Raw genomic sequence first — 13,917 nt, 5'->3', positions numbered from 1 at the left:
TAATAAGACTAAAAAACTTTGAAATTATTTTTTATCTTCTATTATTTTTGGAAATTCTTTGAGTTTTACAATTATGTGATCTTGTGAAGTAAAACCTTATGAGGACAGGTTTAATCCTAAGAATTCTATATATGTTTTCTTAATCTCTATCTTTTTAGAGCTTAATATTATACCATGTTGTATAAATTCTCAAATTATTATATTTAGATGTTTCCTAAGTTGTTCTAGCTCATAAAAAATATATATATCATCTATGTAAACTATACAAAAATCTTTATATTTTCCAAATATTGTATCCATCCATCTTTGGAAAATTTGTGGAGCTTTGCAAAGTCTATTTGGCATGACTCTCCATTGATAATGACCTTTTGGGACTCTAAATGTTGTTAATGGTTTTGATTTTTCATTTAGCATTATTTGCCAAAATCTTAAATTGCAATCAAATTTATTATAATATTTAGCTTTTTTTTTTGTTAAATTAATTAAAACATCTTTTCTTAGAATAAAAAATTCCATCAAAGACTAGGTTTTCATTAAGCCTTTTATAGTTGTTTACCATTCTAGGCTTTCCTTATTTTTGTTCAACATTGTTTGTTATCATAAATGCTGGACTAGAATGTTGACTAGTAGTTGGTTTTATTAGTTTTTTTTTGTAAGAGTTCAGTAATCTGTATATCAAATTCATCTATATCATTTTTAGTCTAGATAATTGGCTTGACTATAATTATTTTATTAGGATCTAATATCTGTAGGTTACGAAATCTAGGGCCTTTAGGCCATAGTTTTAATGGCTCTTCAATAAAATTATCTTGTAATATCTTTTATAACCAATGTGTCTCATAAATTAATTTAATTTCCACTTGTTTGGCTTTTGTTTAAAACTTGTGTCGCATATGTGCTTATGATTTTTAAGCAAAGGAATTTTGAAGGGTTCTTTATCTATAGTAAATATTTTACTATTGGATCCTAAGCAAAACGGTAAATAACTATATATAAAATTATTTCTTAATAACATATCTCCATGCATAAATGAAAAACATAAAATTTTTTAAATTATAAATTTTTATTCATAAAGTAAATTGGTATATTTTTTGCTTTCTATTCTATTTTGGTTTGTTTACCATCTATTCCTATTACTGCTATTGGATACTTAAGTGGCTCCCATTATTCTATTGGTAAAGCATTACTTCTACAACTACATATTGTAGCTCAAGTATCTATAAAACATTAAAAAAATATGGTTTTTTTTAATTTAAATTTTGCCTCAATATAGGTATTGTCATAACTTATAGATTCGTGGACCTACCACTAGACATAGGTTAAAAGGGAGTTGTCATCAATCTTTTTTGTCTAGATGCGATTGGCCACCGGATTGCATCTGATTTACAAAAGAGATCTTAGGTTCAAGAGTCGGTTATGTATAGAGAAAGTTGTAGTACCCCCACAATGCCCATCCAAGGATGGTATCAATTTTGATTTCAAATTATCCAAGCCTTGATTATTTTTATGATTTATCAAATAATTTAATATTGAAAATTAGCCCTAAAATTGTCCAATAGTTTGGTAGCAATTTAAGATAATTCTCTCACCTCAGGAGTATTCATGGAGACTAGTGTCCCACTTTGAAAAGGCTCCGTCGTCAGATTTATTAACTTTTATTCCATAAAGAAAATAGTAAAGCTCTCAAATTTTATTTTATTTTATTATTTTTTTTTAGAACTTCATTTTTTCTTTTTACTTTTTTACTTTTTTTTAAATAAAAGTGCCAGAAATAACTCTATCTTTTTAAAAAAAATAAAAAAATTGGGTTAAAAATAAAATAAATCAAATCAAATCAAAAAATAAAAAGAAAATGGAAAAAGAAAAACCTGTGATTAGGTCAGGTTGATATTAGGTCAGCGTACGGATCCTGAGTAGGGTTCACGCGAATCTTAAGCAGTCAAAATGATGTCGTGTAGAAACGGTATATAAGCCAAGTCCAACACCTTTATGCTCAGAAACCTCTTCCCCTATCTCTCTCTCTAGCCAATTTTGCTCTGCCCTCTTTCTAGAAAATCCACCGGCAAATTCAATCAAAAACTGAGAATCTCATCGATTTCTAGAGATGTCATTGAAAAATTCAACTGAAAACTAGAAAACCCACCAGTTTCTAGAAAACATGCCTAATTCTGGAAACCTTGTCGAAATCTCGATAAAAACTTCAACCTTCGTTGAAAAATTCAAAGTTCTTCAAAAAGACCCAAAAAATCCAAAAATTCTAGAAAAACCCCAGAGTTTTCCAAATTTTGCCTAGATTGCTCCTAAAACCTTCAGAATCGTCATGAACCCTAATTCTAACCTAAAAACCTAAGATCAAACCCACAATTTTAGATTAAAACCAGAATCCCAAAATTAAGCTCTCAGAACCCTTTCTGTCTAAAATTTTCTAAATTTTTTCAATAGCTCTCTGTCAAAATTTTTGTGTGTCCGTCTTCTATAGAATCAATAAAATTTATAGGCAGTCATAGGAATAATTTTAGGAAATGGCTAGAATCAATCCCATGCTTGAATCATAGGATTGTATTTTGTCCAGCATGATTTTTTGGTCCAAAATTCCAATCGATACGATTTTGTGTTTTACCAATTTGATCCCAATTCCATCCTTTGTGCACGTGTGAGTTGGATTAAAAAAAAAAAGCAATAAAGAAAGAAAAGGAACTCAAAAAAGAAAAAAATGAAAAAGAATAATAATAATAATGATGATGATGATAATAATAATAATAATAATATAATAATAATAAATAAACTTCTAGTTGGGGCCTGAATGGGCCTAATCGAGCTTAGATTTGGATGGGCTTAATTGAGCCCAATCACAAATGGGCCTGGTTGCACCTAAACAGACCTATTTGGGCCCATACACCAATGGGCCCTAGTGAGCCCGAACACAAATGAGTGTCTACAGTTGCCCCTCTTTGCACATCTTTGTTAGACAATGATATTGCAAAGATCTAGACACCCACTCTATTTGAATCAAATCAAAAAAAGATCTTCGAATATGAAAAATGACTTGGGTTGAACTAAGATCAGATGACCGAGACTAAATCACGAGTCGAGATGGAGCAACTAGGATCAAGTCGAGGTCAAAAATAAGTGATCGAGATAAAATCACAAATCATAAGAAATGATCTGGATTGAACCAAGATTAAATGACCGAGACAAAACCATGAGTAAAAATAAAACGACCAAGATTGAATTGTGGTAAAAAATAAATAAAAGTGACCAGGACCGAGTTGAAATCGAAAATAAATGACTGGGATGAAACCATGAATCATAAGTAATGATATGGACTAAGCTAAGATCAAGTGACCGAGATGAAACCACTAGTCAAAATAAAGCAACCAGGACTGAGTCGAGGTCGAGAATAAATGATTAGGACAGAACCACGAATCATAAACAATGATCTGGATTGAGCCAAGATCAAGTGATTGAGACAAAGCCATGAGTCAAAATAAAGTGACTAGGACCGAGTCTAGGTAAAAAATAAATGATCGGGACAGAACCACCAATCATAAAAAATGATTTGGACTGAGCTAAGATTAAGTGACCAAGAAGGAACCACGAGTCAAAATAAAGTGACCAAGACTGAATCGATGTTAAAATAAATGATTGGGACAGAACCATGAATTATAAGAAATGATTTGGACTGAGCCAAGATCAAGTGACTGGGACGAAACCACAAGTTAAAATAAAATGACTAAGACCAAGTTGAGGTAAAAAATAAATGACTGGGATGAACCATGAATTATAAGAAATGACCTGGACTAAATCAAGATTAAATGAGTGGATAACGCAAATGCATGTCCTATCTAAAATGCAAATGAAACATTAATTTTGGTACTAAGGCTTTTGCATCCTCGTTTCTGCACATCTTTAGCAAAGAAACCATCTTTTATTATCCTAAATATTTACCTTTACTGTACATTTTAGTGAAGAAACCATCCTTTATTAACCTGAATACACATATTTGGCAGAGAAACTATTTTTCATCAACTTGGAGGAGCATCTTTGGCAAAGAAACCATCTTTCATCAACCTGAATGTTTATCTTTAGCCTAAAGAAAGCCATGGAAGTCAATTTCCCCTTTTTGTTTTATGAGGCATTCATCATTTGTCTTTATCTCCTTTAATTCTTTAAGGCAACACACAACTTTTTATGACTTTGTTCAGTTATTAATCATTATCCTAATTTCAAAGTGTGGGATGCAAGTTATGCATTTCTTCCATTCATGAATAGGTATAAAGAGAACGGACAAATATATTGGCAATGTATAAAACTAGAAGAGAATAATAAGACAGTTTTCATTTATTTAGATAAGCAATAAATTACAATTAATGGTATAAAGATAAAAGATGGTATTCAAGAATAGCTATTTGGGATAGCAATGCCCTAAGACAAATGATTAGATAACCATGACAACAGATCTTGGACCTCTTTTAAAAATTCAATCAAGATATGATGCCTCGACATTTTAAAGCTCTTTGAAATTCACTGTCTTGGTATGCCTTCCCAAGTGATGCCACGTTTTATTCATCCAAGCGACCTTTCAGAGTTTTCAACTCAAACCCTTTCCCTTGGATCCAAGTTACCCTTTCGGGTTTTTAACTTGAACCTTTTTTTTTTTTTTGGGTTCAAGCCGCCCTTTCGGGTTTTCACCTTGAACTTTCTTTTTTTTTTTTTTTGGATTAGGCAAAGTACTACTTTACTGAATCAGAATTAACAGGATTAAGAAGTTCATCTCTATCCATTTTTGACAGGATCAAGGTTCCACTTGAAAAAGCTCTTTTTACAATATATGGTCTATCCTAATTCGGGGTCCATTTCCTTCTATCATCATGCTACTTGGAAGAATTCTTTTCAGTACCAACTTTTCTTCTTAAAAACTAACGAGGTCTAACCTTTTTATTGTAAGCTTTCATCATTCTTTTTTGGTATAATTGGCTATGGCAAAATGTCGTCAATCTCTTCTCCTCAATAAAGTTCAATTACTTATAGCGCTTCTGAATCCATTTAGCTTCTTCTAACTTCACTTCCCTTAGGACTCTTAGAGATGGGATTTTTACTTCTATTAGCAATATAGCTTCCATTCCATAAACCAAGGAAAAAGGAGTTGCCCCAATAGAGGTGCATACGAAAGTTTGATACGCATGTAGAGCAAAAGGTAACTTTTCGTGCCAATCTTTATATGTTTTCATCATCTTTTCTAGAATTCTCTTGATATTTTTATTTGCATCTTCTACTGCCTTATTCATTTTTGGGTGATATGGAGTTGAATTATGGTGTTTGATTTTAAACTAAACACATATTTCTTGCATCATTTTGTTATTCAAATTCTTTGTGTTGTCAAAGATGATCCTTTTTAGAAGCCCATATCTATATATTATCTTTTCTTTTAATGAATTTGCAAACCACTAATCTAGTCATAGTTATAAAAGAGGTGGCATTGACCTATTTAGTGAAGTAGTCAATCGTCACAAAAATAAACCTATTCTCGTTTAAGGTCTTTGGTGTGATGGGACCAATGACATCCATTCCTTACATAGAAAATGGCCAAGGTAGTGCTATAACATGTAAAGCACTGGGTAGAGCATTAACTTATTAGCATAAATCTGGCATTTGTGACATTTTCAAGCATAATCAATGCAATCTTTTCCCATTTTCATCCAATAATATCCAACCCGCATGACCTGTCTTGCCATTATATGCCAATTTGTATGTGCTCCACATACATCATTGTGAACTTCCTCAATAATCTTTTTGGCTTTAGAAGCACTTACACAGTGTAATAACACTTGGTATTTGCCTCTTTTATACAAAATTTCCCCATCTAAAAAGAATCCCATAGCCAATCTTCTCAAGATTCTCTTATCATTTTTTATTGCTAGATCTGGGTACTGCTGATTCTTTAGATATCACATAATATCATGGTACCAAGGGTGGCCATCCTCATTTTCTTCCAAGTTAGCATAATGTACTAGTACATCCTTGATATCTAATTTGATGGGCTAAGCAATCTTTACCATTACAGCTAAGGTAGCCAAGGCATCTGCAATCTGATTTTCTTCATGAGGCAAGTGTTCAAAATGAACTGCTTTGAATTGTTTACATAGCTCTAAGATGTATTTGTGATAAGAAATAAGCTTTGAATCCCTTATTTCCCATTCACCTTTTAGTTGATAAATAACTAGAGCTGAATCCCCAAACACTCTTAATGTTTCAATTTTCCTATCTAAAACAGCATGTAATCTCATGACACAAGCCTCATATTCAGCTATATTATTGGTGTAGTTGTAATTCAATCTTATTGTAACAGAATAGTAATGTTTTGTTGGAGATATTAAAACTACTCCAATCTTATGCCCCATGGCATTAGCAGCTCCATTGAAATACATCATCCATATCTCTTCTTCATCATCATCCTCTTCTAACTCTGAGATGACCATTAGTTCCTCATATGGAAAATCAAGCTTCATGGGCTCATAATCATCAGCGGCCCTATCTACCAAGAATTCAGCAATGACACTTCTTTTAATCACTTTTTGGCTCACATATGCTATGCTATATTCCAAAAGCATCTCTTACCATCTTACGATTTTTTCTGATAGTGAGGGCTTTTCGAAGATGTATTTAATGGGATCAGTTTAGCTATAAGCCAAGTTGTATGGTAAAGCATGTACTGTCTAAGTCTTTTAGTTGTCTAAGCTAAAGCATAACATATTTTCTCTAGTGATAAATACTTAGACTCATATTCTGTGAATTTCTTGCTCAGGTAATAAATAGCTTTCTCTTTCTTGTCGAATTTATCTTGTTGGCCCAACACACATCCCATTGATCCCTCATATACAACTATGTATAGAATCAATAGTTTTATCGAAACATGAGGTGCTAATATTAGAGGGTTTAATAAGTACTACTTAATTTTATTGAAGGCTTATTGGCATTATTCATTCCATTCCCCAAGATTATTCTTCCAAAGGAGTTTGAAAAAGGGGTAACATTTATGAGTGAGTTGAGAAATGAATCGGGGTATATAGTTCAATCTACCTAAAAAACTTTGAACCTTTTTTTATGTGCTTGGCGGGGATAAATTATGAATAGCCCAAATTTTGTCTGAATCCACTTCTATCCCTCTTTCATTGACTATAAATCATAACAACTTTTTTAACTTGGCTTTGAATGTACATTTGGTTGGATTTAGTTTGAGCTGAAACTTCCTCAACCTCTCAAATAATTTTCTAAGGTTGACTACATGAACCTCTCCCTTTTTGGATTTTGTAATCATGTCATCCACGTACACCTCAATCTTTTTATGCATCATGTCATGAAAAAGTATTACCATGGCCCTCTGATAAGTTGTCCCTATATTTTTCAGTTCGAAGGCATGATTTTATAACAAAAGGTCCCCTATATAGTGATAAAAGTGGTCTTTTTCATGTCATTTAGAGCCATTTTTATCTAATTATAGCCAGAGAATCCATCAATGAAAGAGAATACTGAATGTCAAGCTGTATTATCCACCAAAGTATCAATGTGAGGTAAAGAAAACTTGTCTTTAGGGCTAGCTCTATTTAGATCTTTATAGTCTACACACATCCGTATCTTTTCATCTTTTTTGGGGATAGGTACTATATTAGCCACCCATTCAAGATATTTGGCCACTTGCAAGAAGCCTACATCAAATTGCTTTTTGACTTCCTCTTTGATTTTCAATAGCATCTCCGATTGCATTCTTCTTAGCTTTTGATGTACCGATTTGTATTTTGGCTTTAATGGTAGCCTATATTCCACTATTTTGATGCTTAGTCTAGGCATATCTTGGTAGGACCAAGCAAATACATCCCTAAACTCCCAAAGCAAATCCTCTAACTGATGGCGGTTAAGAACTGAGAGTGAAATACGAATCTTGACTTCTTTTTTGTTTTCGGCATCACCTACATTGATTAATTCAACCACTTCTTGATGAGGCTCAATGGTTTATCTTCCTATTCAATTAGCCTCATTAAATCTGAGGACAAAGTGTATTTCTCAGAATTTTCTTCAGTATCAAGTTCATCGGTATTAATTGAATTTTCAAAGTTAAATCCTGGATCATTGTCATGATTACCTTCGTATTTATTTAGGGACTTGAAAGTTAATAGAATAGGAAATATTGGCAAAAAATTTTGATGGGGTAATGAATGGAATGGAAGAAATGAACAAAATGCATGCTCTTACTTTTATTAAAATAATGAAAAATAAAAGGCCCAAACATAAGAGTTTATCCTAATGTTTTTGGGCATAAGTAATTAAGAGATGTGATTACATTGAAGAAAAATAAAAAATAATAGGTATTTGGATGACCCTTCAATTTTGTAATTCATATCCTGACAGGTAGGGATAAACCAAGGCTTTCTCGTTTTGGTTTCCATTATCCACCATGTGAATGGATAGCTTGGCAAAAGCTTTCTCCCACTTTGGTTCCACTTTTGTATCTTTTTCAGCTTTAAAAATGAAAGTTTCATTTAAATGAGGGAAGATCATCGACCCATTTTGCACCCTTTTATTATTGCTTTGCCATTCTTTCATCTCATAACCCAATCTCAATCTGCAACTGTAATCTTTAATCTTAGGAATTTCCCTTATCTCTTGAAGGCTTTTGCCCAAGTCGAGCCCAATACTCTAACCTTTGTTAACCATCTGATTAATCATAATCTAACTAAATTTAAGTCTTTCACCCATTACATTAGTAGGTTTAAAAAATCGATAAGAGCACTCTAATGATTCTTCTGTCGCTTCCACATATAGGGCATTTATAGGTTGGATCACCAGTAAATCTTTTTCCCCAGCTACAATCACTAATTGTCCTTCTACATTGAATTTGATCTTTTGATGCAATGAAAAAGGGACATCACCCACCTTATGGATCCATGGTTTTCCTAATAAATAACTATATGATAGAGAGATATCCATGACCTAAAATGTTATGTTGAAGACACAAGGCCCAATCTGTATAAGTAGCTCAACATCCCCTAAGACCTCTCGTCTAATCTCGTCAAATGCTTGAACCACCATCTGACTATTTTGGATATAGGACATATCAAAGGGTAGCTTGGCTAAAGTGGACATATGCATGACATTAATAGCTGATCCATTATCAATAAGGACTTTAGCTACTATGTGGCCTTTACACTTAATAGTGACATGTAGTGCCTTGATGCTCCTTCTACCTTCCGATGAAATCTCATCATCACTGAAGGAGATATGGTATGGCACCACTAGATTCTCTACCAAGTGATTCATATACTCTACAGAGACATTATGGGTCACATAAACTTGATTCAATACCTTTAACAAAGTATTGCGAGTGGTTTAGAGTTTAGGAGAAGTGATAGTAGAGAAATTTTGGCTAGCATCTTATTAATTGCTCAATCACAAAATATTTATTGTGCTTGACTAACTTCAAAAACTCGCAGGCCTTCTTTTCAAGCATGAATTTTAAGGCATCTAGAATCTCTAATTTAATCTGATTTTTTTTCTTTTTCCAAAGTTGTCAGAGTGTAACATCTCTCACTTCTAGTTATGCCCTCTACCTTTATTATATTGGCAATTTTAGATTTTGGTATATTTTTTTTCTGCCCTGAGTCATCATCTCAAACTTATACTTCCAAGGTGCTGTTTTGTCATCTTTATAAATAAATGGGCGTGGAACTTTGAGAGCTACTAGTTTGGGAACAAACTTATTCCCATCTAATTGTGGCCTCTCCTTACAATGTATAGTGATAGATTTTGGCACCTACTTATCTGTCATGGCCACCTTGATGTTTTCAGAGGCTTTTGACTCTTCATATAATTCTATCTGGTAAGAGTCTATTAGTTTTTACACCTATTGGTGAAATTATCAATATTTCTCAATAAAATACCCCGAAGCTCCATTGTGATACTTACACTTTTGATTAGGGATGTGTCCTCTCATGTAGGTGCATAGAATTACTAGCTGTATCAATCCTACTTCATGTAGGACATCATACAACTGGCTAAATGGCATTTTAAGCTCATATACTCTTTTTTTCACATGTTTTCCACCCACATCCAAAGCATTGATCATATGACTGGGTAAAGGCTTCCCACTAACATTGGGCGTTGGATTCCCTATAGTGTCGAAACTTATCAACCCTTCCTTGATTAGGCTTTGTACTCTATGCTTGAAGGGAACATAGTTTTTGGTAGAATATCCTGCTACTCCAAAGTGTTAGTCACAATGAGCATTGAAATCATACTATTTAGGATATGGAGGTTCAAGCTATTTGGCAGGGATAAGAGCAATTAAATGATTTTTGTAAAATTTTTGATATAGTTCTATATAGCTTATGGGTATAGGGTCAAAGATGGCACTTTCCTTACTTTGTGGTTCTTTATTATTATTGGTAGTACTGACTTTATGAGCAGGAAATCTTGGTGAATATGGATAAGATGATTGGGTAATTAATTGATAAAGAGATACATAAGTATGGTTTACCGTATGGTGGTATATAGGGTAAGTAGGTCGAATGTAGCTTATGAATTACTGCACTTCAAGACTCATAGCTTAAGTTTCACTCTCCTTCTTCTTGGGTGTTCTTTTAGAAGACTCACCCCCTTCAAGCTTACCATTTTTATGGCATTTTCAATAATCTCTCTTGAAATCACCATATTAGTAAAATTTTTAGTCACATTTTTTATCATCCTCTCATAATAAAGCGACTTTAGAGTACTCACAAATAGCATAATAGTTTTATTCTCTATTAAAGAAGGTTGTACCTAGGCAACCACATCCCGCCACCTTTAAGCATATTGCTTGAATGATTTCGATGCCTTCTTTTTTATTGCTTGTAGGAAAAGTTAGTTAGAAGCCATGTCAATGATATAATAGTACTGATTAATAAAATATCTAATTAGATCTTTTCATGTCTTTATGCAGGTCTCATCTAACTGAACATATCACCTTACTGCGAATCTAGTTAAGCTATCTTGAAACACATGCATAAGCAGCTTCTCATTACTAGCATGTGCCATTATTTTACGACAGTTCATAGTGATATGTGTGATAGGACACTTAGTACCATCATACTTCTCAAACTTCGACACTTTAAACTTGGGTGGCATCACCACATCTGGTGCTAGGCAAATTTTCATTGCATCCATAGATCCATAAAAATCAATGCCCTCTATAGCCCATAATCTTTCTTTCAGCCTATTTATTGCTTGATCAGTTTTAGAACTTTTTAAGGGCACAACTATCTGTAGTTTTTTTTCTCTTTTGCCTCATCTATAGTAAGAAGCTGAATAGGTTCAGCTATATTTTCAACATAAATAGGATTATCATAACTTTAGATATTTTCGTGATCGGGTGCATAGGTCATTCCCGAGTAATTGTATCTTGAAAGAGCTGCCTGTTGAGGTTAGAATATTAGAGCAATTTGAGTTTATTGTAAACCAAAACCTGGAGGATATGCTGATTCAGTAGCTTCCAGTGAGGCATCCCCCTCTATTTTTTTTCCTCTGTTTGCCTTTTCTAACGCTTTTAGAATCCTGCTCAACTTTTCTTCCAATGCCTCTTGAGCTTTTTCTATCCTCTCAAGGCAACTTGCATTGTCCTATTCCACCCTCTTGGTTCTAGCCCGGGTATTGTATGGATGTGTATCTATTCTTGCACCTTAGTACCATAATTAATGATAATGTTATGCTAATGAATGAATAAGTGTGATGCAAATGCATGGAAATGAAAAAAAAAGAGAAAAATAAAAAAGAAAATCCCTTAAAAGAAATTCAATAAAAGAAAATTTTTATTTATTCCACAGGAGTCTGTTTTACCTCAAATCTAATATTGTTCCTCTATAAAAATGCCTAACTTGCTCATATTGGTCCTTAGCCTCCTTAATGAAGTTTAACAATTTCTATCCATGCTCTTATGTTGGTGTAATCGAAGCTCTCAGTGCCTTAGCCTTTTCTGCCATCTCACTTGCTTTAATCACGGCCTTACCTATCTAAGCTGTGAGGTGCTCTATGTATCTTTATCTTTTCAACCCTTCTCTTTTGTCGTATCACACCTGATAGGATAACTCTCTATACCTTTCTATGAGGGTTCTGACATGAATTTTTTATTCATTCAACTTTGATGTCAGAGTCAGAATATATCTGAAAGCCATTGATTCTCCTGCTCAACCTTTATAAAAGTATCTTTTATTTGATCACGCTCTTCTTTCAACTCTTCATTTTTATGCACCAGATTAGTGTTATTTATTTTTTTAGCCTACACTTTTGCGCAACCTCTTATGTTCTTGTCGTAGTGTTTTTAGCTCCTTAAGGGTATCATCCCATTCTCTAACAACTTTCTGGGCCTTGCTATATTGCTTGGAGATCCTATGGACTTAGATTTCTAATTTTTTTTACTTTATTTTACCACTGGTCCTTTTTTTCCTATAGCTTCAAAATTTTTTCCTTCAGTTTCTCTTTTTCCATTTCATGTTCTAACTCTAAAAGCTTGTTGTCTGACTTTTGGCCCACTAGTAAGTGATGATCCTAAGGCACAAATGTAATCTCTTAACCCTTTTTATTTTTTCAAATCAAATAGCCTTCAGTGACTCTAGTAGTTAATGGCCCTACGCTGACTTTTTTAGGCTTTTTCCCAATCTTAATCATACTATCAATTTTTTGATAAGTTCTAGGCTCCCCATATGAATAGTCAAACTGGCTGAGTTTGGAGGTCATAAGAGTAAACTGCTTGGATCCATGTTATCTCTTTACCATCAATTGTGCAAACTTGTTGACCCCCATAGACCTAAAAATGGGACCATTGTCTCATCTCCACATTGATACAACATAGGTTCCCCTGTTCATCCAAAAAACTAACCATTTTACTTAACCAACTGTGAGCCCTTGCAGTAGACACTTCCACTCCTTCTAAGTCTTTACTTTTGGCTAAATACTCTGATAAAACTCCTTAATCAGATTTTGAGTATAGAAATAAAGTTTGGTAAAAGCACTTTTCTTGCATTCAAAGCGGCTTTTCATCTATACATATAATAAAGGTATGTAGCCCATGAAACGTGCTTTATCATTCTGCTTACAAAAAGTCAGTGATCTGATGGTTTTTGCCAAGATAGCTAGTGAAAGATTACACCCCTTTTCAATATGCTCAAATAAATCCACCACTTCTATCTCAATGTGGCCTAAAACCTTAGGAAAATGACCAATCCATATATGGTAAGAGCAAATGCATCTATTCCCTGATCATCATCTGGATGCTTGACAATGAAATCTGGGCGCATCTCTTATGGAATACCCTTGTGATCTCTTTTCTCTTGGATGTATTAATTTATGACCTCTTTTCCCACTCTTAAGATCTGACCCAGCTTCTTGTGACTTCCTAATTTGTATTTTTTCATGTATACTCTATCTAGATATAGTAGATGCATACCCACTAGAGTTGAGTATTCCTTTATTATTGGTACTAGATCAACCTCATTCATGATGAAACATCGATAGGAAGGATCCCAAAACTGTACCATCATCTTGATAAATGAGTAATCAATCTTCACGGATAATAGATGTGCAATATGCCTAAACTTCTCACAAAAAGCCTTATGCCTTGAAGGGGTCATATCATTCCACATGTCTGATAGGCTTTTCAAATCATTATGTTTGAGGAGTAAATGGACTTCTCTTGATAATGTAGAGATATAATCTTGTGGTAAGCAATATCCTTTTTTTGTTGCTTTTTTTCTGATTCTATCCTCACTTCTATGGGAAAGTCACATTTAAACAACATAGATGAGACGTAAACTTGACATTCTGTGGAATCTATGAGGGTTTTTGTTGAAATAGCTTTGGGGTACAAATACTATGCAATTTGTAAACGTATTT

At 33.6% G+C, this 13,917-nt stretch overlaps 1 protein-coding gene across 1 annotated transcript; it reads right to left on the bottom strand.

Moving 5' to 3' along the window:
- Positions 1 to 6,041: 6,041 nt before the first annotated feature.
- LOC111277442 (uncharacterized) lies at positions 6,042 to 6,611 on the bottom strand. The gene has a single exon (XM_022863889.2). It carries the CDS (start codon positions 6,609 to 6,611, stop codon positions 6,042 to 6,044), a length of 570 nt encoding a protein of 189 aa, XP_022719624.2.
- Between the last annotated feature and the right edge of the window lie 7,306 nt (positions 6,612 to 13,917).

The sequence above is a fragment of the Durio zibethinus genome, chromosome 7 (genome assembly GCF_047325235.1).
Source record: "Durio zibethinus cultivar Kanyao isolate XHJ-2024 chromosome 7, ASM4732523v1, whole genome shotgun sequence".
NCBI classification, from domain to species: domain Eukaryota; kingdom Viridiplantae; phylum Streptophyta; class Magnoliopsida; order Malvales; family Malvaceae; genus Durio; species Durio zibethinus.
Note: the sequence above shows the minus strand (reverse complement) of the source record. Positions and strands in the feature narration are given on the sequence as shown.